At 38.3% G+C, this 26,345-nt stretch overlaps 1 protein-coding gene across 4 annotated transcripts in view; it reads left to right on the forward strand.

Annotated features, from left to right (window-relative positions):
• Positions 1-26,345, forward strand: part of PPP2R5E (protein phosphatase 2 regulatory subunit B'epsilon) — a 147,651-nt gene that overhangs the window by 89,166 nt on the left and 32,140 nt on the right. For 3 of the 4 annotated variants that reach the window (XR_014242974.1, XM_082386612.1, XM_082386613.1), the window contains exons 4-5: positions 16,779-16,880; positions 22,967-23,059. Coding sequence is in view for 3 of the 4 variants with exons in the window: in XM_082386612.1 (XP_082242738.1) it covers positions 16,779-16,880; positions 22,967-23,059 (195 nt within the window). In the remaining variant the exon portion in view is untranslated. The remainder of the gene's footprint in view (positions 1-16,778; positions 16,881-22,966; positions 23,060-26,345) is intronic. The other variant, XM_082386614.1, reaches the window with a different exon arrangement.

Consider the following 26,345-nt stretch of genomic DNA (forward strand, 5'->3'; position numbering starts at 1 on the left):
TTGGGATTTTTCCCCTTGTTTTTATTTATGAATAATTATTTATCTATAATTACTTTAAAGAGGTTGAGAGTCAGGTTTGAAAGGTTCTTTATCATTGGGACCATTAAGAATTCTTAAATTTGGTGCTACCAAAAGTAACTTGACATTATGTGTATATGCTATTTATTACTTTGATGTTATAAAACATACATAACATAGCAGGGTATCTAGGCAAATTTTATTGGAATTTTAGTTCTTATTCTTAGAGTTTGAATATTTAATACAAATCCTAGTATGTTTGGAAATAGTCTTCTCTGTTCAAACGTCTGAGTTAGAGATTTAAAGTAAGTTTTGTTTATGTTCACACTTTTGTTTTAGATGTAATTGTTTTTGAAAATTGCATCCATGGTAAATGTTGATGAACTACTTATGAGATTTTCCTATTTTCTTTCAAGATTTAGTTTTACTGTATCTATTTAGATGCATCTATTGGGCTAACACAAATTACTATGAAAATAATGCACGATGACCTAGCTTCAACATTGCATTTACTGGGTCCTCCCTCTGATTATAAATGCTGGATTAAGTCATTTGTTTCTTTTCAATAGATGATGGATTATGGAATGAATGAATGGAGAACTGGGTGAAAAACTCAAGGATATCATTGAAATAGTTACTTGCATGAGGTCTTAATACAAATCGTGCTAGAGGAATAATGGCACTTTGAATTTTGCTTGAAGGTTCTCTATTTAACATTCTTCATATAGTTCTTTTTTGTTAGAAAATTTGCTTCTTAGATGTAATCCCAAGAAAATGTATTTTATAGCTATGATGTCATTTTTATATTTACAGTTGGTATACTTGCAGTATTGCATAAGTGTATGAAATTATAGTTTCACAGATGAAAGAGGGAGAAATCTTTTTGATATCAACAAGTTCACCTGCTTTTATCAAAGAAAGATGATACTTAATCATCTAGAAAATTTTTTAAAGCACAGGGAAGATGATTTAAGTTGCCTTGTTATGCTGTGGTGAAAGTGGTCCCTGATTACATTACATGCCTGGTTTTCCCAAGCCTTAAGTATTAATAGTGCTAACAAATATATAACTAAAGGAAATAAAAAGTATTCCTTTAATACCTTTTAAAAATACTTTTTAATAGTCCTTTAAGTTAAATAGTTGTTTTTTTTTTTAAAGTAATACTCATTCTATTGTCCTTACCTTCTGTTTTGTTCTTTATTAATCCTGGCAGATACTTAGTGACTAGCTACTAGGTGCTAACACATTCTGTTCTTTTATAACGTGCTAGTTATTTTCCTTAAGCAATAACAACAGCAAGATGTTGACCAAAATCATGGTGTAAAGTTAGTAGTTTCTATGGAGAGGAAGGGACTGAGGACAGTGAGTTTTTATTTATTTATTTATTTTTCTGCAGTGTGTTAAATAACTAAAATATTAGTTTTTTTTTTTTTTAAGTGTTTGTTTATTTATTTATTTATGGCTGTGTTGGGTCTTCGTTTCTGTGCGAGGGCTTTCTCTAGTTGTGGCGAGCGGGGGCCACTCTTCATCGCGGTGCGCGGGCCTCTCACTGTCGCGGCCTCTCTTGTTGCGGAGCACAGGCTCCAGACGCGCAGGCTCAGCAATTGTGGCTCACGGGCCTAGTCGCTCCGCGGCATGTGGGATCTTCCCAGACCAGGGCTCGAACCCGCGTCCCCTGCATTGGCAGGCAGACTCTCAACCACTGCGCCACCAGGGAAGCCCTAGTAGTTGTATTTTAATATTGCAAGTTAAAAAGTAATAAGTTGTTTAATCAAAAACTGATGAAAAAAGTATGCCTAAAAGTATGCCTTCTTCTTTTGCTTCTCGGGCCATGCACTTAGGAACCTTTTAATCTTCTCTTTCACGTTTGGCCAAGACTTCGTAATTTATTTTTTTTACGCCATAGTTAACAGTAATCAGCAGGAAACTAAAGAACTGAAAAATAAGAGAGCAGCCAGTCCTTCAAAGCAAGCAGCTGTTAGGTCCTAGGCCTTGCCCGCAGCAATATCCCCCTCTCCTCCTCTTCCCTCGTGTGTTACAGTGCCAGTTCTGAGTCACAACTGAGTTGTAACCAGTAGAGGTTCTTAATTAATATTGGTGTTATCTTAGGGTTGTCGGATTTAGGAAATAAAAATATAGGGCGCCTAGTTAAATTTGAATTTCAGATAAACAATGAATAATTTTTTTTTCAGTCCCCTTGCAGTATGTGGGACATACTTGAGCGAAAAACTATTTGTTTATGTGAAACTTAGACTCAACTGGTACACTGTGTTTTATCTGGAAACCCTATTTATTTCCATTCATTGTATATCAGGCTCTAGGCATTCAGAAATTAGTAAAGAGCCCTTGAGGGGCTCAAAATCTAATTGCGCAAGGTGAGAAGTAGGGATGCGAGGAGCAGAACACCAGAGAGGAAACCATTGCGGTCATCACAGTGTTTGATGATGGGGAGCTGAACCAGACAACAGGGGTGCAGAGCTTGTTTTGTTTCTCTGTTAGTGCCGGGCAAGGTCATCAGCTTAGGCCTGAATGCTCTCAGGTAAACAGTGCCCATGGATGCCACTGAGGGCCACTGACAGGCCAAAAACCTAAGAAGGGGGTGATGGGAAAGGAGGGGTGGGAAAATGAGAGAGTAATAAAAATGATAAAAAGAAATGGTGGGGGGAATCAGAGGAAAAAGAGAGAGAGATATAAAGAAGTCGGGTCCATACATGGTCTTCAGGGGTTGGGGTGGAGGTGATGTGTCAAGGAAAGAACCCCAAGAACTCTCTGTGCAGATCACGGCGCTGTGTTACCTTGAAAAACTCACAAGCTCTTTGGACGTCACTTTTCTCATTTCATACAAATGGAGCTGGATTAGATAGTCTCTAACATGATCTGATTCTAGAAGCAACTCAGTGGAATCCTTAATCCTAGGTTTGCTGTCTTTGAGGAGGGCTTTTAACATTCCAGATTTTAATACCCATTCCTCCCATTCCCCCAGCTTTGCTTTCTGTCCTCATCGTCACTTTCTGGAGGCCAGGCCAGTGCCTTCAAGCCTTTAGTTTGATTCCAACATTCAGTGTTTATTGGAATATCGTTGAAATGAAAATGAATTAGACTACCTCAAGGACACTTCTTTCATTCTTTTTTTTGTTTGTTTTTTCTGGCATCACAGAAAGATTTTTATTACTTTTTATTGTTGTTGAATGTGAAGGAAAAAAATTTAAACGGTTCAAGTTTAAATGGATGGTTCTTAAATAATCATTTGGAAGACCAATATATCATTTTACACTGTGAACTATGTGCCCATATGTGTGAACTGGGAACCACGGGGAAGGGACACTTATTTCTTAATTTTTTTTTTTTCTTTGCGTTGACCCCAGTGTAGATTAAAATAAAATAGTTGAAAAATAAATTCTTCTAACATACTTTAACAACTTATTTTGTTCATTTTTAAAAAAATTGGAATATAGTTTCTTTACAGTGTTGTGTTTTTACTTTCTACTGTACAGCCAAGTGAATCAGCTATAGTATACATATATCCCCTCTTTTTTGGATTTCCTTCCCATTTAGGTCACTGCAGAGCATTGAGTAGAGTTCCCTGTGCTATACAGTAGGTTCTCATTAGTTATCTATTTTATACATAGTATATCAATAGTCTTTATATGTCAATCCCCATCTCCCAATTCATCCCACCCCCCCTTCCCCCTTTGTATCCATACATTTGTTCTCTTCGTCCGTGTCTGCTTTGCAAATAAGATCATCTATACCATTTTTTTAGATTCCACATACACGTGTTAGTATATGATACTTGTTTTTCTCTTTCTGACTTGCTTCACTCTGTATGATAGTCTCTGGGTGCATCCACATCTCTGCAAATGACCCAATTTCATTCCTTTTAATGGCTGAGTAATATTCCATTGTATATATGTACCACATCTTTATCCATTCCTCTGTTGATGGACATTTAGGTTGCTTCCATGTCCTGGCTATTGTAAATAGTGCTGCGGTGAACATTGGGGTGCATGTGTCTTTTTTTTTTAAACATCTTTATTGGAGTATAATTGCTTTCCAATGGGCTGTTAGTTTCTGCTTTATAACAAAGTGAATCAGCTATACATATACATATATCCCCATATCTCATCCCTCTTGCGTCTCCCTCCCACCCTCCCTATCCCACCCCTCTAGGTAGTCACAAAGCACTGAGCTGATCTCCCTGTGCTATGCAGCTGTTCCCACTAGCTATCTATTTTACATTTGGTAATATATGTAAGTCCATGACACTCTCTCACTTCGTCTCAGCTTATCCTTCCCCCTCCCCATGTCCTCAAGTCCATTCTCTACGTCTGTGTCTTTCTTCCTGTCCTGCCCCTAGGTTCTTCATAACCCTTTTTTTTTTTTTTTGATTCCATATATATGTGTTTGGATACGGTATTTGTTTTTCTCTTTCTGACTTACTTCACTCAGTATGACAGACTCTAGGTCCATCCACCTCACTACAAATAACTCAGTTTCGTTTCTTTTTATGGCTGAGTAATATTCCATTGTATATATGTGCCACATCTTCTTTATCCATTCATCTGTTGATGGACACTTAGGTTGCTTCCATGTCCTGGCTATTGTAAATAGTGCTGCAGTGAACATTGTGGTACATGACTCCTTTTGAATTATGGTTTTCCCAGGGTATATGCCCAGTAGTGGGATTACTGGGTCGAATGGTAGTTCTATTTGTAGTTTTTTAAGGAACCTCCATACTGTTTTCCATAGTGGCTGTATCAGTTTACATTCCCACCAACAGAGCAAGAGGGTCCCCTTTTCTCCACACCCTCTCCAGCATTTATTGTTTGTAGATTTTTTGATGATGGCCATTCTGACTGGTGTGAGGTGATACCTCATTGTAGTTTTGATTTGCATTTCTCTAATGATTAATGATGTTGAGCATTCTTTCATGTGTCTGTTGGCAATCTGTATATCTTCTTTGGAGAAATGTCTATTTAGGTCTTCTGCCCATTTTTGGATTGGGTTGTTTGTTTTTTTGATATTGAGCTACATGAGCTGCTTGTAAATTTTGGAGATTAATCCTTTGTCAGTTGCTTCATTTGCAAATATTTTCTCCCATTCTGAGGGTTGTCTTTTCTCTTGTTTATGGTTTCCTTTGCTGTGCAAAAGCTTTTAAGTTTCATTAGGTCCCATTTGTTTATTTTGGTTTTTATTTCCATTTCTCTAGGAGGTGGGTCAAAAACGATCTTCCTGTGATTTATGACACAGAGTGTTCTGCCTATGTTTTCCTCTAAGAGTTTTATAGTGTCTGGCCTTACATTTAGGTCTTTAATCCATTTTGAGTTTATTTTTGTGTATGGTGTTAGGGAGTGTTCTAATTTCATTCTTTTACATGTAGCTATCTAGTTTTCCCAGCACCACTTATTGAAGAGGCTGTCTTTTCTCCATTGTATATTCTTGCCTCCTTTATCAAAAATAAGGTGACCATATGTGTGTAGGTTTATCTCTGGGCTTTCTATCCTGTTCCATTGACCTATATTTCTGTTCTTGTGCCAGTACCATACTGTCTTGATTACTATAGCCTTGTAGTATTGTCTGAAGTCCGGAAGCCTGATTCCTCCAGCTCCGTTTTTCTTTCTCAAGATTGCTTTGGTTATTCGGGGTCTTTTGTGTTTCCATAGAAATTGTGAAATTTTTTGTTCTAGTTCTGTGAAAAATGCCAGTGGTGGTTTGATAAGGGTTGCATTGAATCTGTAGATTGCTTTAGGTAGTATAGTCATTTTCACAATGTTGATTCTTCCAATCCAAGAATATGGTATATCTCTGCATTTGTTTGTATCCTCTTTAATTTCTTTCATCAGTGTCTTATAGTTTTCTGCATACAGGTCTTTTGTCTCCTTAGGTAGGTTTATTCCTAGGTATTTTATTCTTTTTGTTGCAATCGTAAATGGGAGTGTTTTCTTAATTTCTCTTCCAGGTTTTTCATCATTAGTGCATAGGAATGCAAGAGATTTCTGTGCATTAATTTTGTATCCTGCTACTTTACCAAATTCATTGATTAGCTCTAGTAGTTTTCTGGTAGAGTCTTTAGGATGCTCTATGTATAGTATTGTGTCATCTGCAAACAGTGACAGCTTTACTTCTTCTTTTCCAATTTGGATTCCTTTTATTTCTTTTTCTTCTCTGATTGCTGTGGCTAAAACTTTCAAAACTATGTTGAATAATAGTGGTGAGAGTGGGCAACCTTGTCTTGTTTCTGATCTTAGAGGAAATGGTTTCAGTTTTTCACCATTGAGAACGATGTTGGCTGTGGGTTTGTCATATATGGCCTTTATTATGTTGAGGTAAGTTCCCTCTATGCCTACTTTCTGGAGGGTTTTTATCATAAATGGGTGTTGAATTTTGTCGAAAGCTTCTTCTGCATCTACTGAGATGATCATATGGTTTTTCTCCTTCAATTTGTTAATATGGTTTATCACATTGATTGATTTGCGTATATTGAAGAATCCTTGCATTCCTGGGATAAACCCCACTTGATCATGGTGTGTGATCCTTTTAATGTGCTGTTGGATTCTGTTTGCTAGTATCTTGTTGAGGATTTTTGCATCTATGTTCATCAGTGATATTGGCCTGTAGTTTTCTTTTTCTGTGACATCTTTGTCTGGTTTTGGTGTCAGGGTGATAGTGGCCTCATAGAATGAGTTTGGGGGTGTTCCTCCCTCTGCTATATTTTGGAAGAGTTTGAGAAGGATAGGTGTTAGCTCTTCTCTAAATGTTTCATAGAATTTGCCTGTGAAGCCATCTGGTCCTGGACTTTTGTTTGTTGGCAGATTTTTAATCACAGTTTCAATTTCAGTGCTTGTGATTGGTCTGTTCATATTTTCTATTTCTTCCTGGTTCAGTCTCGGAAGGTTGTGCTTTTCTAAGAATTTGTCCATTTTTTCCAGGTTGTCCATTTTATTGGCATATAGTTGCTTGTAGTAATCTCTCATGATCCTTTGTATTTCTGCAGTGTCAGTTGTTACTTTTTCATTTCTAATTCTATTGATTTGAGTCTTCTCCCTTTTTTTTTTTGATGAGTCTGGCTAATGGTTTATCAATTTTGTTTATCTTCTCAAAGAACCAGCTTTTAGTTTTATTGATCTTTGCTATCGTTTCCTTCATTTCTTTTATTTCTGATCTGATCTTTATGATTTCTTTCCTTCTGCTAACTTTGGGGTTTTTTTGTTCTTCTTTCTCTAATTGCTTTAGGTGTAAGGTTAGGTTGTTTATTTGAGATGTTTCTTGTTTCTTGAGGTAGGATTGTATTGCTATAAACTTCCCTCTTAGAACTGCTTTTACTGCATCCCATAGGTTTTGGGTCGTCGTGTTTTCATTGTCATTTGTTTCTAGGTATTTTTTGATTTCCCCTTTGATTTCTTCAGTGATCTCTTGGTTATTAAGTAGTGTGTTGTTTAGCCTCCATGTGTTTGTATTTTTTACAGGTTTTTTCCTGTAATTGAAACCTAGTCTCATAGCGTTTTGGTCAGAAAAGATACTTGGTACGATTTAAATTTTCTTAAATTTACCAAGGCTTGATTTGTGAGCCAAGATATGATCTATCCTGGAGAATGTTCCATGAGCACTTGATAAGAAAGTGTATTCTGTTGTTTTTGGATGGAAAGTCATATAAATATCAATTAAATCCATCTTGTTTAATGTATCATTTTAAAGCTTGTGCTTCCTTATTTATTTTCATTTTGGATGATCTGCCCATTGGTGAAAGTGGGGTGCTAAGGTCCCCTACTATGTGTTAGTGTTTATTTCCCCTTTTATGGCTGTTAGCATTTGCCTTATGTATTGAGGTGCTCCTATGTTGGGTGCATAAATATTTACAATTGTTATATCTTCTTCTTGGATTGATCCCTTGATCATTATTTAGTGTCCTTCTTTGTCTCTTGTTATAGTCTTTATTTATTTATTTATTTTTTTTAAGAAATTCACGTTTTATTTATTTATTTATTTATTTATTTATGACTGTGTTGAGTCTTCGTTTCTGTGCAAGGGCTTTCTCTAGTTGCGGCAAGTGGGGACCACTCTTCATCGCGGTGCGCGGGCCTCTCACCATCGCGGCCTCTCTTGTTGCGGAGCACAGGCTCCAGACGCGCAGGCTCAGTAATTGTGGCTCACGGGCCCAGTTGCTCCGTGGCATGTGGGATCTTCCCAGACCAGGGCTGGAACCCGTGTCCCCTGCATTGGCAGGCAGATTCTCAACCACTGCGCCACCAGGGAAGCCCTATAGTCTTTATTTTAAAGTCTATTTTGTCTGATATGAGAATTGCTACTCCAGCTTTCTTTTGATTTCTGTTTTCATGGAATATCTTTTTCCATCCCCTCACTTTCTGTCTGTAGGTGTCCCTAGGTCTTAAGTGGGTCTCTTGTAGACAGCATATATACGGGTCTTGTTTTTGTATCCATTCAGCCAGTCTGTGTCTTTTGGTGGAAGCATTTAATCCATTTACATTTAAGGTAATTATTGATATATATGTTCCTATTACCATTTTCTTAATTGTTTTGGGTTTGTTATTGTAGGTCTTTTCCTTCTCTTGCGTTTCCTGCCTAGAGAAGTTCCTTTAGCATTTGTTGTAACGCTGGTGTGGTGGTGATGAATTCTCTTAGCTTTTGCTTGTCTGTAAGGGTTTTAATGTCTCTGTCGAATCTGAATGAGATCTTTTCTAGGTAGAGTAATATTGGTTGTAGGTTTTTCCCTTTCATCACTAAATATTCCTGCCACTCCCTTCTGTCTTGCAGAGTTTCTGCTGAAAGATCAGCTGTTAACCTTACGGGGATTCCCTTGTATGTTATTTGTTGTTTTTCCCTTGCTGCTTTTAATATGTTTTCTTTGTATTTAATTTTTGATAGTTTGATTAATATGTGTCTTGGTGTGTTTCTCCTTGGATTTATCCTGTATGGGACTCTCTGTGCTTCCTGGACTTGATTAACTATTTCCTTTCCCATATTAGGGAAGTTTTCAACTATAATCTCTTCAAATATTTTCTCCATCCCTTTCTTTTTCTCATCTTCTGGGACCCCTATATTTCGAATGTTGGTGTGTTTAATGTCATCCCACAGGTCTCTGAGACTGTCCTCAATTCTTTTCGTTCTTTTTTCTTTATTCTGCTCTGCAGCAGTTTATTCCACTACTTTATCTTCCAGGTCACTTATCCGTTCTTATGCCTCAGTTATTCTGCTATTGATTCCTTCTAGAGAATTTTTAATTTCATTTATTGTGTTGTTCATCATTGTTTGTTTGCTCTTTAGTTCTTCTAGGTCCTTGTTAAACGTTTCCTGTATTTTCTCCATTCTATTTCCAAGATTTTGCATCATCTGTACTATCGTTACTCTGAATTGTTTCTCAGGTAGACTGCCTGTTTCCTCTTCATTTGTTTGGTCTGGTGGGTTTTTACCTTGCTCCTTCATCTGCTGTGTGTTTCTCTGTCTTCTCATTTTGCTTAACTTACTATGTTTTGGGTCTCCTTTCTGCAGACTGCAGGTTCATAGTTCCCATTGTTTTTGGTGTCTGCCCCCAGTGTTGGTTCAGTGGGTTGTGTAGGCTCCCTGGTGGAGGGGACTAGTGCCTGTGTTCTGGTGGATGAGGCTGGATCTTTTCTTTCTGCTGGGCAGCACTGCATCCGGTGGTGTGTTTTGGGGGTGTCTGTGACCTTATTATGATTTTAGATAGCCTTTCTGCTAATGGTTGGGGTTGTGTTCCTGTCCTGCTAATTGTTTGGCATGGGGTGTCCAGCACTGTAGCTTGCTGGTCATTGAGTGGAGCTGGGTCATAGCGTTGAGATGGAGATCTCTGGGGGAACTTTCGCCGTTTGATATTATGTGGAGCTGGGAGTTCTCTGGCGGACCAATGTCCTGGACTCGGCTCTGCCACCTCAAAGGGACAGGCCTGACACCCAGCTGGAGCACCAAGACCCTGTCAGCCACACGGCTTGGAAGAAAAGGGAGAAAAAAAAGAAAGAAAGAAAGAAAGAAAAAATAAATAAAATAATTAAAATAAAAAATAAAAAAAATTATTAAAAAGTTTAAAAGTAATTAAAAAAAAGAAAAAAATAAGAAAGGAGAGAGCAACCAAACCAAAAAACAAATCCACCAGTGATAGCAAGTGCTAAAAACTGTACTAAAAAAAACAAACAAAAAAACAAACGGACAGACAGAACCCTAGGACAAATGGAAAAAGCAAAGCTGTACAGAGAAAATCACACAAAGAAGCATACACATACACACTCACAAAAAGAGAAAAAGGAAAAAAAAAAATATTGTTGCTCCCGAAGTCCACCGCTTCAATTTTGGGATGATTCGTTGTCTATTCAGGTATTCCACAGATTCAGGGTACATCAAATTCATTGTGGAGATTCAATCCACTGCTCCTGATGCTGCTGGGAGAGATTTCCCTTTCTCTTCTTTGTTCGCACATCTCCCGGGGTTCAGCTTTGGATTTGGCTCCGCCTCTGCATGTAGGTCGCCTGAGGGCATCTATTCTTCACCCAGACAGGATGGGGTTAAAGGAGCAGCTGATTCGGGGGCTCTGGCTCACTCATGCCGGGGGGAGGGAGGGGTACGGAATGCGGGGCGAGCCTGCGGCGGCAGAGGCTGACATGATGTTGCAACAGCCTGAGGCGTGCCATGTGTTCTCCCGGGGAAGTTGTCCCTGGATCATGGGACCCTGGCAGTGGCGGGCTGCACAGACTCCCGGGAGGGGAGGGGAGGAGAGTGACCTGTGCTCGCACACAGGCTTCTTGGTGGCAGCAGCAGCAGCCTTAGCATCTCATGCCTGTCTCTGGGGTCCGCGCTGGTAGCCGCGGCTCGTGCCCGTCTCTGTAGCTCCTTTAAGCAGCCCCTGAATCCCCTCTCCTCGCGCACCAGGAAACAAAGAGGCAAGAAAAAGTCTCTTGCCTCTTCGGCAGCTCCAGACTTTTTCCCAGACTCCCTCCCATCTAGCTGTGGCGCACTAGCCCCCTTCAGGCTGTGTTCACGCCGCCAACCCCCGCCCGCCCCAGCAGGTGAGCAGACAAGCTTCTTGGGCTGGTGAGTGCTGGCCGGCACCGGTCCTCTGTGTGGGAATCTCTCCGCTTTGCCCTCCGCACCCCTGTTGCTGCGCTCTCCTCCGTGGCTCTGAAGCTTCCCCCTCCGTCTCTGCCAGTGAAGGGGCTTCCTAGTGTGTGGAAACCTTTCCTCCTTCACAGCTCCCTCCCAGAGGTGCAGGTCCTGTCCCTATTCTCTTGTCTCTGTTTTTTCTTTTTTCTCTTGCCCTACCCAGGTACGTGAGGAGTTTCTTGCATTTTGGGAAGTCTGAGGTCTTCTGGTAGCATTCAGTAGGTATTCTGTAGGAGCTGTTCCACATGTAGATGTATTTCTGATGTATTTGTGGGGAGGAAGGTGATCTCCACGTCTTACTCTAATGCCATCTTGAAGGTCTCCCTCACATGTTTCTTTTTGAATTATGGTTTTCTCTGGGTATATGCCCAGTAGTGGGATTGCTGGGTCATATGGTAGTTCTATTTTTAGTTTTTTAAGGAACCTCCATACTGTTCTCCATAGTGGCTATAGCAATTTACATTCCCACCAACAGTGTAGGAGGGTTCCCTTTTCTCCACACCCTCTCCAGCATTTATCGTTAATAGATTTTTTGATGGTGGCCATTCTAACAGGAGTGAGGTGATACCTCATTGTAGTTTTGATTTGCATTTCTCTAATGATTAGTGATGTTGAGCATCTTTTCATGTGTTTGTTGGCAATCTTTATATCTTCTTTGGAGAAATGTCTATTTAGGTCTTCTGCCCTTTTTCAATTGGGTTGTTTCTATTGTTCATTTTCGATAGTTTGTTTTTGAAGGAATAAAGTAGAAGGCTTAGGGCTAGAGCCTCATATATTTAAATATATTAATAGAGGTAGTTTGTGACTTTATAAGTACCTGGATGCATTTTCTTCTAGCTACATAGACTCTTTACAATACTGCTCTGTGGTGAGGAGTGATGCTGGTGGTTACTTGTGGTCATGACACATTTGCATAGCATGCAACTGCCATTACCTATTTAATAATGTTATCTACTTAATAATCCATTTAAAACCTGGGCTATAAATCAGAAGTGGCTGCCATGATAAAGGAAGATTTAATGGAAGCAAATTTATTATTTTGCACAGTGGTTTTTAACCATTTTTAGATCTTGGAAGTCTTTTGAAAATCTTGTGAAGTCAGCTGGCTCTTTTCCCCAATTGGGCTCACACATACAAAGTGTTGCAGAAAATTCAGGGGATTTAGAGGACTCCCCTCTCCCCCGCCCCTTTCCCCCAGCCCATTCAAGGATGACCCAAATTTAAACTCATGATTCTGGAGCTCAAATGTATAGTTAAAGTGGTCCAGTCATTCAGTCCTTCAACCATTCATTCATGAGCTAGACTCTAGGCATTGTGAGAGGCACTGATTTTTTAACTCTCCTGATGGTAATAATCTTGTTCAAATTCAAGAGTGCATTTTCATCTTGAAATTAAAAGCATAACTCACATACTGCATGTCGATAACTTATGCTTTTTATGGATTTAGGACTAATTTGGTGTGTCCCAAGAGGATAAACAGCAACTACTGAGTTTCATCCATATTTCTCTTGCTTTAATACAGCTTTTCTTAATTTCCCTTTAGTTATCCATTTTCATTCTTATCTTTATAATTATAGTCACACCATTATAGTCACATCATCTTTCCCCCTAAATCTTTATTTCTGACATTTCTTTGTGCTTCAATATAGCAATCATCTTCAGTGCTACACAGTGTTCTACTAAATAGATGTACGTCTCTAATGTTGTACATAAAGGTTATTTCCAATTTTACACTCTTTGGAGAATGTTGCAAATGACTGCTTTAAGTAGTTTTTTCAGTCTTGTCTTAGATTAGTTTCTTAGGATAGATTCTCAAGGATGAGAGCAATGGTTCATTCATTCATGACATTTTTATTAAGCACCTGTTATGTGCTAGGCAGGGTCAAAGGCTTGGCCTTTTCCATGACACTTGATTTGCTTTGACATTCTTTCCATTCGTGCTAGAGAACTACTTAACCAGTTGAGTTGACTATTAATTGTCCAGCCTAATAGATCCTTGCTTCCTCATTACTCATGGTGAATGTTTAGAAGTACACTAAATGTTTAGAAGTATACTAAAGCGTTGTAAGGAAGGCAGATCTGAAGAAATGGCAGTGTGTAGCTAAGTGAGATGTACATGCCTTTAGAACTATTTGCCGTTTGGATTATTTACACAATTCAACATTCTTTTGATGGGATGATAATTGAGAGATGAAGCTTTGACCAAAAGAGAGGTTTTAGAACACTGTGCAGAGTTAAACATCTTAGGTTAAATAACCTAGGTTTATTTAAATCACTCAAAAATTTAAATTTAAATTTGGTTAAAACAAAACCAAAACATACAGTTTTATTATATATCCAAACCTTTATTTTGTGAACATTTATTGGATGCCCCATATGTGCCAAGAAAACAAATGTGAATATGACATTGCATATTAGTAATTAGTGGGAAGAGACAAATATGTAAACAAATACTTGCTGCAGCCCATGGTGGGCACCATAAGTGTTTATGTGTCAGAGAGTTCAGAGGAACAGAAGTTTGTGTCCTTTTACCCAGATTTTTTATTACAGAAAACATTCTTCTCCTCTCCTCCCCTCTCTTCTCCTCTCCTCCCCTCCCCTCCCCTCCCTTCCCCTCCTCTCCTCTCTTCCCCTCACCCTCTCCCTCTCCCTCTTCTCTCCTCTTTTATCTCTCTCTCTCTCTCTCTCTTTTTTTTTTATTAATTTTTATTGAAGTATAGTTGTCCTTCCTCCCTCCCTCCCTGCCTCCCTTCCTTCCTTGATTTACTTTCACATCTTGGGAGAGGAAAATAAAACTTGTTACAGAGTACAGTAAATATAAATGACACGCTTGGGATGAAAACTCAACTCAGTTTCTGAAATACACGTATAGTTTAATGAAGATTCAAAAACAAGTAATTAAAAGATTTTCGCTCTTTTGATTACAGTATGACTGGCTGGTTGAAGAGAAGTCATTGGTTGATGGTTATTTGAAAAGTCACCAGTTTCTTTGTAAACATAATTTTTAATAATCATTGGAAGGGACAAAAGTAAAATAATATAACTGTGCATGCTGTAATTAGCCATAGCAAAAATATTCTAATATGATAATTTTTTTTTTTCAGTCATCTAAGCTAAAGGAGAGCAAAAGAGGTAGTCTGCCCACTTTTCTAGAACACTATAGTGGAGCCTGACAGCTTGGGTTCAGTCATAACTGCTGGTTCCTAATGGCAACCTCAGATCTCAGCATCCATGCTGCTAGTTCCTCAGTGGTAAATTGGGGAGTGATAGTACCCACTTCAGTGCTGCTCTATGCTCATCTTTGTCCACCTCAGAGCAACATTTGCTGCTGATGTCCTCTTTTTCCTTCTTAAGACACTCTTCTCTCCTAGCTCCTAAGACCCCCAAACTCTACTGTTTTTTTCTCCTACCTCCTACTCCTTTTCATTTGCCTTTCTTGGCCTTTTTTTTTTTTTTTTTTTTTCCCTGTCTGGTTTCTAAATGTTGGATACCTCGGGGTCCTTTCCCTTCTTTCTATTCATTCCTTTCCAAGGAGATCCCTTAGTCCCATGGCTTTAAATATCACCTACATGCTGATGAATCCCTGTATGTCTCCAGTCCTGACCTATCCAGCTCTGAGGTACAGATTCATGTGCCTGATTGGCTCCTGGATATTGCTCCTTTAACATATTTCTAACTGGATCTCTGGATCTCCCCACCAAGGCAAGGAAACAAAGAAAACTTCCCTTTCCCAGTCATCTCCATCTTTGGTAAACGACCTTATATCTGTGACTCATCCTTGAATCTTTCCTTTCGTTCACCCCATACATCCAAGCCAGCAGCAAATACTACCTCCAGAATATATTTTGAATCAGTCTATTTCTGTCTTCTCTGCTAGCCATCATCATGTCTTGCCACTTCCACAGACTTCTAACTTGTCCCCTTCCTGTCTGTTCTATACATAGCTGCCAGAGTGATTTTTTTTTTAAGTAAAAATCAAACCACGTCACTTCTCTGTTTAGATCCACTGGTGGCTTCCCATTGCGCTTAGAATAAAATCAAATCTTCTTTCCATAGCTTACACATCTGGGTTCAGTTTCCATATCTAGAAAATAGGGATAATCATGACTTTAACTAGAATATGAACTCCTGGAAGGCACAGATTTTTATCTGCTTTGTTCATTGCTATTGTCCCAGTGCCCAGAACAGTGTGTGCACATAATGGGCACTTAATAATTATTTGTTAAATGAGTAAACACATTCAGATTATATGGGCCTCCAGAAGCCTTTCTTTTTCCCTCTTCCAGAGCAACATATTATAGCTTCGTATTTTCTACTTTATACAGAAAGTCCAGCAAAGGCTTCTGGTGCAATCTGTCCCCCCCCGCCCCCCCCCCCTTTTTTTTTCTGGGCCGCAGCGGCGGCTTGCAGGATCTTAGTTCCCCAACCAGGGATTGAACCCGGGCCCTCCGCAGTGAAAGCTCGGAGTCCTAACCACTGGACCACCAGGGAATTCCCTCCCCACCCCTGTTTTATTTTTTAGATCTGAGGATACATTTAGGTCATTAGGAGAGGATAGATAAGTAATAGAACAAGAAACAGAATAGAAATTGGAAGGAACCCTGGGTAGGTTACTGCAAAATAGTAGCAATAGCATTTTAAAAATAAGCATTTTACCATAGAAATCTTGGAATATATGCAGAAATAGTAGAATAGTAAAATGAATCCTCATCTCTTCATAGCCCAGTTTCAACAGTTATCAACTCATGGCCATTCTTTGAGCATCCAGGATTTAATCTGGAAATTTCCCATGGTAAAGGAATACCTGGTCTATAGACATTTGTATTACAGATGTATCTTACCCTGGACATTGTTACTATTTTGTAAACCAACTGAGAACAGATTAGATACGATTTTAAGAACTTCAGGTTCTGGCTTCCCTGGTGGCGCAGTGGTTGAGAATCTGCCTGCCAATGCAGGGGACACGGGTTCGAGCCCTGGTCTGGGATGATCCCACATGCCGCAGAGCGACTAGGCCCGTGAGCCACAATTGCTGAGCCTGCGCATCTGGAGCCTGTGCTCCGCAACAAGAGAGGCCGCGATAGTGAGAGGCCCGTGCACCTTGATGAAGAGTGGCCCCCACTTGCCGCAACTAGATAAATAAATAAATAAAATTAAAAAAGAACTTCAGGTTCTGAAATATCTTTTCTGATTTGCTTTTTGTAGATGCCTGAAATTTTTCTATTAGTATAACTGTAAATTTGCAAATCGTGAATAAGCCTGAGAAGGGAAATACATGAAGCCCATTAGCAGTTATTTATGTTTTAGTGTAAACTGATTAATTAGGAGCACGCTTGACTGGTACGTAACGAAGCACAAGCTTTGATAGAAGGCATAAGATCACAGGGACCTGGGGTGGGGAAGGCCTTATAAGGGCTACAAGTACTGTTCAAGAGGGTGCTGCTCTGCTATCTTCCATCTTTTCCTGGAGGTGGTTCTGGCCTCAAAGCCTATAGAAAGAGTTCTCCTTCCAGTCTGGTGGTGTTCCTGTCATCTGTCGTCTGGGTTCCCTTCTGCTGGCCGCAAAGACCTTGTGTAAGGCTGCTGAGGAGGTGATTCCATTCCAGCTAACTCTGCTGCTTGTTTATTTTTAGGTGTCTTGCAATATATTCAGAACTCTCCCTCCTAGTGACAGCAATGAATTTGATCCAGAAGAAGATGAACCTACCCTTGAGGCATCGTGGCCACACTTACAGGTACTTTGAACTACCATTTGTTATAAAAGAAAGATCCATTAACTCATTAGCTGATTAGCATGGGAATTCCTTGAAGGCCTTATTCACCAAGAAATCAAGTTAGAGTACATTACTGGAAAGCTAGAGAATGCTTTTTATGTTTCTTACTGTTGATAATTAGGATGCCAAAAGAATAAAATGATAAGCATTATAAGGCTTTAGTGTGGGCCCTCCTGGGTTGCATGCTCAGCCAGCAGTTTTATTAGAGCTTCTATGTGATCCTTCCTGCTGGAGGCTCAAACAAGAACAGAACTATTTTCACATTAATATTAGTTAGATGTGATTAGGTCACAGAGTACGTACCTCATTTTCAGCAGTTAGGTACCCGGGGGACTTTGAATGCCTGTCTTCATGATAACCACGAATGTGTTTCTTTATCCTGGAAGGGCAAAATCAAATTGCAATAGCTATTTCACAGTGTTGTAAGGAAGAGCAATAGCTGAAAAAAATCTTGTGCAAAGGCCAATTTTGCACTCTTGCACTGAGAAGGCCATGTTTTCCAATCATCCTCATGTGCCAGGACAGATTAGGACCGCCCCTGCATCTCCTTTTCCAGCACCAGGCCCATTTGTATTGTATTTACTTATCCATACTAGCCCTTTTCCATCCTCCTTTCCTGGCTGCCTTCTTTCAAGGCCAGCATTTCTCAAATGAGTAGAACAAGGAAATGTGAGTGTAATGAACCTCAAAGCCATTTTTCCATTCAGTTAGAATGTCCTCAGAGGCTGGGTGACAACTAGTGAGGAGGGAAAGGGTGGTAGAGAAGGAATATGACCTTGTCCATTTTCACCCTAAGGCAGAAGTCACTGCATCTTGGTAGAAGTGTGCTCATGGTTATTAGTTGACTTTCTGAAGGGCAGAAAACTATGCAGCAGGGAGATAAGGCCTAGAGATATTCTAAGGGTTTATTTTTTTCCCTACTTCAGAATTTTTGACATAAATTTGCAGCTTTCCCTGTCCTGCTTTGGCAGCTCAAGGTTGCTGCAGATGTACATGTAATGCTCTTTCCCCTAGTTATGTGGAGAGCTTTCAGGGGCTGTGTTTTCTCAACTCTTACCTAGGCATGTTATACATATGTATTCCTGCTACCAATGCCAAAATACAGAGTAAATTAGTTAAAACATTGTAGTTGATTTACTATCTTAGATGCTTGATTTTTTTAATAAGGTGCCAGACATACTATCTGTAATCTAAGAAATTTGCAAAACTACTTGTGCTTTTCATGGTGTATCCCAGATTGTGACAAAAAATCCAAAAAAACCCCAAAAAATGGAATTACTGTTTTGAATGGATGGACTTTTTGTCATGTCTTATTCTTGATGCTTGGCACCAGTTCACAGAAGTGCAGTGTAGTCTGGAAGAAATTTAAAAAACAAAGCAAACAAAAAAGATACTTTTCTCAGAAAAGTCCTGCATCTTGTGGTTGAAAAGACAGGGAAGGAGATGTCTTCAAAGCTTCAACTTGTTGTCTTGTCTACATCCCAAAGAAGAGAGAGTAGACCATTCTTGCCATTTGCAGGAGCTTTTTGAATGCTCTAAATCATGATCGCCATAGATCTAAATTTCTCCTAAAGTATGATAAACTTTATCATACTCAATATTTAACTCAATATTTCAGTTAATCCTTCCTAAGCTTAATGACTCTATAAAATATGGGTCTAAATTAATTTCTAAAGCTATTAAGCAGAATTCTGCCACCAAAAATCTTGAGCTTACACTGTCTTTACTACAGGAACATTAACCATTAGTCATCTGCAACGCTTAAAACCAAAGCAACAGTGAGGAGTGATGCTGAGACCTGTACCCTTAATGGATCTAAAGTCACAAACTGTATTCCAAAACAGGCTGGTTTCATCTGTGTTGACATCTTGTTTCAGCCTGTAGTCCTCTCTCCCCTTCTTTAGCTCAGGGGGAAACATGACATAGGCTGGATCAGGTAAAGAAGCCTGTATGAGAAAAGAATGAATATATGTATATGTATAACAATCACTTTGCTGTACACCTGAAACTAACATAACATTATAAATCAACTATACTCCAATAAAATTAAAATAAATAAAAAAAAAAAGAAATCTACTCTTAAAATTCACGAATCAACCTTCATTCATAGCAAAGGCCAAGTCAGAAGGCACTATCTTTTGCTTTATGGAAGTGTTTGTACTGGCTCCTGACTTATCTCACGAATTCTGTGTTTTCTTTGTATATTCTGACTCCACAAATCAGTCACCTTTCCATTTTCACTAATAAGTGGTTTTAGTACTGACAAGAGCCCTTGTTGGATGTTTAAGAAAACTTCTTTATTGTTCGTGATAGGTCATTCATGTCGTGGTGACCCATCACTAAATTCAACATTTTACTTTATGATTGATCCAACAATCGATTTTTCCAGACCCAAACAGCACTTTCTTCAGCCTTTTCACTTTTTCTTAACTCCAGCATTCGCAGTGTGCTGCTGATTCTGGCCCACATTTTGCAAGGAAGCACGGTGTTTATTACCAAATCTCTGACAATAGTAGAGAACAACAGAATCACATTATGGTTGTTGGGTGGTTGGCTAGGCTCATTGCCTCACTAGTTGTCTGCTCCTGCACACTCTGATTTTAACTGTGGCTTGTATAGAATTACTCATTACAACAAATCGGATCTTTGAGGATATTTAAAAATAAGAAAAAGTATTAAATCTACAAATTTTTAGTTGACATATGTCAAAAGGTCTACTGTATGTGTGTCATTTGATCTTTTCTATTATCTGCATTGGTATCTTTTAAACTGGTATCCCATGGTTACCATGGTTATTTTTTGCATATTTTTTGAAATTGGGTCTGTTTTTCTAGTAGAATACGATTTTGTCGGACTTCCATTTACACCTAAGGGATTGTTTTTAATGCTTTACACTGGGGACTGAAAAACCAGAATGCTAAAGTCTTTTTACTCATGTTCCTTGAAGAATTCACTTATGTGACCTTGAAAAGTAATTTATCCTCCCCAGTCCCTAGTCTTTCCCTTTAGAAACTTAAGGGAGATTTTTGATTCTGAGGTAAAATCTGTCTGTTAAAGTAGAGAACATTTATGCTTATTAATTAATATGTCTGAAGTGTTTCCATCAAACTTTTTTAAACCATACTGCTTTCAAGGGACCAGAGGGGAGAGGACATTTTGCCAATCCCACCGGAAAGCCCTGCTTGCCCACAAGTCAGGCCTGGAAGATGAGAATCTCTCCACTTTGTGGGAATCAAAAGAGAGATGAAACCCCTTTTTATGGGTTATTTGAACAAGGTTGATGTTCTGTTTGTAAAACCAAGAGTTGAAAGATTAGTGTATTGAAAAAAGAACAATTCTTCTAGGGGGTGTTTGAACTCAGGCATTATTATGACTAGAAGTACAACTTGGCAATGTTCAGACCACTGGGAAAGAAGTTTCTTCTGAATTCAGAGTTCCAGAGAGAAAAACATAGTTTTATAAAGAAGTAAAATCCTAACGTGAATACCTAATGTAAGTGTTAAGAGTCTGAAGTCACAAGGTCACCATGTGACACATTTAGGTTAGTGGTATCTGTAAACCCTTAGGGGGGGCCTGAGATCTAATTGTCAGTGGCCTGCAAGGTCAAAAGTAGTTTTATAATAATACTGTATTATTTGCTCCTTTCACTGTGTTGACATTTGCACTAATATTTGTAAAAGCAATGGTGGTTGAAATTGCTGTTGTATTAACACAAATAAGGCAGTTGCGCCCAACTGGTCTAGTAGTCATATTCTTCACTGCCATGCACTTACAATTTAAAAAAAAAAGCCAATTTCAATCAAGAATGTCCTTGAAGAAGCAGCAAAAATTATTAATTTTATTAAATCTTGACCTTTGAGTACACATTAAAGATAATATTCTTCATGATGAAATGGGAAGTATGCATAAAGCACATCTGCTGCATACTGAATAGTTATCTTGTGCTAAAGCATTTCTGTGATTGTTTGAACTGCAAGCTAGACTAGCTGTTTTTTCATGAAGTGTCATTTTTACTTGAAAGAATACCTGACAAACTATGGTTGTTCTGACTTGGGTATTTGGTGTATGTTTTCTCTAAAACAAATAAACAATTGTTTTACTACTGATAAAATTAAAGCATTGAAGAAAAATTTAGAATTAGAATTTTGGAAAAACTATCTTTCCTTTATCTGTTACCTTGAGCTTTACAGCTCCCCAAAGCTTAAAGACTTTTTTTTTTTTTATAAAGTTGGAGATATTAAGGAATGTGACTTTTATTGATACTATGTAATGAAATGTGTCAACATTTGAAAAATCTCCATAACTCAGTGAACCAATATTTTCCAGTTGGCCAATGAATGATGTCAGGCAATCATGCATGGGTAAAGATCATCCAAAGTGCAAGATAGATGATTGGAATTTAGTTTAATGGTATGAAAAATTCATTGATACAGTTTCAGATTCTACAACTGCAACTTTTCTTCAAGAAATGACTGTCGAGTTCTGGTGTAGTATCAAAGAAAAGTATCCACAATTACGTGAAAAGACTATGAACATACTTTCCCTTTTTCATGCTAGTAGATTTGTGTGAAGCTCGATTTTCTTTATATACTTTAACCAAAACAGTATATTACGACAGCTTGAATATGGAGGCAGATAAGATTCTGTCTTTTCATATGCTGTTAAAGAGATTTACAAAAATAAAAAACAGTGCTTCTCTTCCTAGTAACTTTTTTGGAAAATAAATTTGTTTTTCACAAAAATATGTTAGTTATGTTAACATGCGATATATTTTATTGTTCTAAAATAATAAATATATTAAATTTTCTCAATTTTTATTTCTACTTTCATATATATATCTCACGTAAACAGAAAGCTTTTTTGAGTCTTCAATAATTTTTCAGTGTAAAGGAGTGAGACTAAAAAGTTTGAGAATGCTGTTTTAGGCAATAATGACAGTAATGACAGTGGTGATATGTGTTAATCACTGTGCAGAGGGCAATATATATATATATAAAATCACATTTAATCTCAGGGATTATCATCCCCATTATACAGTTGAAACAACAGACTTTTAGAGAAATTAACTTGCCTAGGGTCACACAGTTAGTAAGGGGTAGAGCTAGACTTTCAACGCAGTGTCTACCTGTCTCCTGAAAGTCCTGGTTTTGATATACTGTTGTATACTACACCAGGATTTAATGTATACTTTAACATAGATTTATTTTGCAAAGAGCATAAACAGTGATCCCCCACGGTTTATCAAAACGGTTATTTGAGGTTGACTCTGCAGATGAGACTATTCTTACTCTTTGCAGATGAGAATATCCTGATACACCATCATATATTGCTTAGAGGAGTGAAAATTGCCATAAACTCTCTAAAAGGAAATTGGTAATGAATGTTGAAAATCCTGACATGTTTGGATATCTTTTGATCTAACAATTCTACTTTTAGAAATATTTCCTCATGAAATAATTGAACACGTGCACACTGATGCATGTTATATAATGTACATTCTGGCATAATTTAATAGAGAAGTAATTTAAAAACTACTTAAGTGTCTAAGCATAGGATATTGGTTAAATTAATTATGAGTATTGGAATTATTCATTATAAATATGTATAATGGACTGCTTGTAGTTTAAGAATGATGGCTTAGATATTGTTGGCATAAATTGTCCACAATATATTGTTTAGATTGTAAAAGTAGTTTTAAAACTGTATTATTTATATATCTATATATTTATAGTACATTGGTATATTGTAGAAGTATAGAGAAAAATTGGGAGTTTTATACATTAAAGTGTTAACAGTGGTTAACTCTTAATGGTGAGATTATGGGAGATTTTTATTTGCTCTCTTTGGCTATGTTTCCAGATTTTAAATTTAAAAAGTTAAAAATCGTAACAGCAGCTGTGAGCTACAAGAAAGGCTAGCACTGCTAGTTGAATGATATTAAAACCTACTAAACCCCTTGTCAGTTTTAGTATTAGAGCTTTTTAAGGTTTTTGATACTATTCTCAGTGAATTATATTTTGAAATTAACGATAACCTATTTGTTGCAGCTTGTATATGAGTTTTTCATACGATTTTTGGAAAGCCAAGAATTCCAACCCAGCATTGCCAAAAAATACATAGATCAGAAATTTGTATTACAGGTAAGCACATTATTGTGGTTGCATGTATTTGTTTTTCAGTTGATAACAATTTATCTCATTTTCTCTTGATGTTTGTTACAAAATCTTACAGTGACAGTTATATCACCCTGTAAACAAATATATACACATAAGTTAGTTTTCATTATTGCCCATTAAAAGTAATAGGTACCTCTTTAATTTATTGTGTTGGAAATTAATTACATTTTAAACAACAAGGAATGCTAATGCCTAAATCCCTGCAGTTTTCTTTCTTAAAGTTTAATTATAAAGGAATTTCATTTGTATAACCCTAGTTTGTGTGAATCTTTATGTAAGCTTGAAAACTTCTATTTGCATGAGGATTTTAAACTATTTCATACATCTGTTAAAACTGAGTAGGCATGGTCTAGAGCATAGGTAAGCTTTAATAAATAATCAAAGTCAGGGTACTGGTGAGCTTTCACAACTAGGAAGTAGCACAGCTTAACACCTTAAGATTCCCTTGAAGAGATTAACTCTCACCTATCTGTTTGGAACTTTTCAGGGTACCTACGTACTTTTCTTGATTTGTCGTTTTACATTTTATAACTGTAAATCATATATTTTTACCCTGGAATTGGGTACTTTCATGGCCCTGAATATTTAGGTAGTATCTCCTTGCTCTTGTTAACATTCATCTATAAAACTGCGTACTTGAGCCAACTGACGTATGGATTGTTGTAACTCCTTTCTGAGTGATTAATGAGATGCCTTATGTGGAAATGAATAAATATCTCCTAGTGAGCCAATATGCAGAACTTCAAATTTAAAGCATTACTTTGGAGAAAATTGATCTCCTATGCCTTACTTGGATAAAGGTTGATAACCTCATTGATGACCTCATTCCCCCTCCTTAAATTAATACATTTAGAATTCTGGACATACTAGGTTGAGAAGCCTTGTAAAAGTGAGATTTGATATATAGCTAGAGAGGTAGTAGATAAATAGGTAGATTCATGGATCACTTGGAAATAGATTGATCCAGACCCTTATCCCAAGTAGGTAAAATGCATTTCAGGCAAAACAAAAGCAAGACATAACAGGTCTGTGTTTGTATTGGAAAGTCCTTGCATTTCTGTAGCACTGTATAGTTGTCAGAGCACTTTTACATGCATTATTTAATTTGATTTATACAGCGATCTAGAGGAGACATGGCTAAGTTTTGTGCCCATTTTATAGATGAATAAATCTGAGGTGTAGAAAAGTTATCCAGGTTTCCCCAGCACATTTCCTATTCTGGTTTTCTGTCCATTAAACCATGATGCCTCCTTGTGATTCCCTTTACCATAACTTGGAATGACTTCAACACAGGAGTAGCCCCCATCTCTCAACACTGATGAAAAACAAGGTTCTCTTACATTTATGGTAAATTAAAGTGCCCGAGAGGATCAGATAATGATTCAACAGTATACACTGTGTTTAGTTGACATGGAAACAGGAAATCCTGCAAAGGGCCCAGTCAGTGTGCTCTCCGTGGTCGATGGGTACCGATAAAGCTCCTAAAATTAAAACAACAGAGAAACCCAGACTTGGAAGGGACATTCTGGGTTGTCTCTTCTAGTTCTTTACGCCGTGAATCAGTTTTCTTTGAGACCCTGATGAGGGGTGACCTCTCCTTGCCCTTTTTCAGTGAGGAAGGGCCACATACTCAGGTAGATTGTTCCGTTTTTGTTAGAAAGTTATTTTTTATGTTGAATCTCCCTATACCTGATACCTTTTGTCCTTATTTCTTCAGAAGAGTCCCTTAGTATATCACTAGCCCAGGCATAACCTTTCAGGTCTTAGAACACAGCTTTTGTATTTACCTCTTGCCTCTTTTTCTCTAAAACAGCAGTTACAACTCAAATGCCTATAGACTCATTTATAATAGTCTGGTGGCCAGATGTCAGCCAATAGGAGGCAGACCAGCTCCTACTGAAGGGAGCTTTGACTATACCTCTTTCTTCAGTTATTGCCAGACATTTTTTTTTTTCCCAAGAGAAATTTTTTTCTCCCAAATTCAGTTTTTTTGTGAAATTTTCTGATAGTTTTAAAATCCTGTTCAGAATGAATTAAAGCCATCTGTCTTCTGGATCTAGCCTACCAGCTGTCAGTGTGTGTTCTCTGCTCTAGACTGAGTCCTTAGTTCTGTCAACCCTGTCTCATTTGTCAGTTTTTGGTCTTCGACATGTGTCCAATTTGTCTTCAAGGATGACATCTATGACATGTCTGAACATGGTGCCCTGAGCCTGGTGAATCCAATGCAGCTTAGAGTTGAGGGTCTCCATTCCCTTGTCTGGATGCTAGGGTTCTTAAAGGGGAAGTCTCATTAGCTCTTCTTGCTGTTCCATGACACTGCTAACTTAGGTTAATAAGCTTGTGATCTTAACTGACTTCTAATTTAGTTTTATGCATGTTGTCATAAACCCGTTTTCGTTTTTCCTTGTTCATTTTACAGTTTGCTTTTTTATCTAGGTGTAGGATCTGACATGTATTCCTATGGAATATCTTATCTCCCCAGCCTTCTGAAATCTTTCTGGATCTTGATTCTGTCATCCACCTTACTCACTGTGCCTTCCAATCACATCTGTGATTACTAGCAATTGGTCTCATTGATTAAAATTGTTAAACTAACCAGGACTCAGGATAGAGGCCTGTGGCATGCCTTTAGCAACTTCCCTTTATTTTAGCACAGATTCACTAATAACAGTGTTTGGATTCCCTCCTTAAGCCGGTTAGATATTTACCCTAGGATGGGGGCTTCCCTGGTGGCACAGTGGTTAAGAATCCGCCTGCCAATGCAGGGGACACGGGTTCGAGCCCTGGTCCAGGAGGATCTCACATGCTGCGGAGCAACTAAGCCCATGCACCACAACTACTGAGCCTGCACTCTGGAGCCCACTAGCCACAACTGCTGAGCCCACGTGCCACAACTACTGAAGCCCGCGCACCTAGAGCCCTTGCTCTGCAACAAGAGAAGCCACCGCGGTAAGAAGCCCGTGCAGCACAATGAAGAGTAGCCCCCCACTCACAGCAACTAGAGAAAGCCTGCGTGCAGCAACGAAGACCCAACGCAGCCAAAAATTAAATAAATAAATTTACTTTTTTAAAGAAGTATCTTAAAAAAAAAAGAAAAAGAAATTTACCCTAGGATGTCCTCATCCTCACGTTTAAAAATTTTGTTTATAAGGAGAGTGTGGAGACTTCGTCAGATGTGATGGTAGAAGCCAGGACTTCATGTTTACAGCATTCCCCTCCTCTGTGGACCTTGGAACTTTATCATAAAAGG

The sequence above is a fragment of the Balaenoptera borealis genome (genome assembly GCF_965194805.1).
Source record: "Balaenoptera borealis genome assembly, chromosome: 3".
NCBI classification, from domain to species: Eukaryota; Metazoa; Chordata; class Mammalia; order Artiodactyla; family Balaenopteridae; genus Balaenoptera; species Balaenoptera borealis.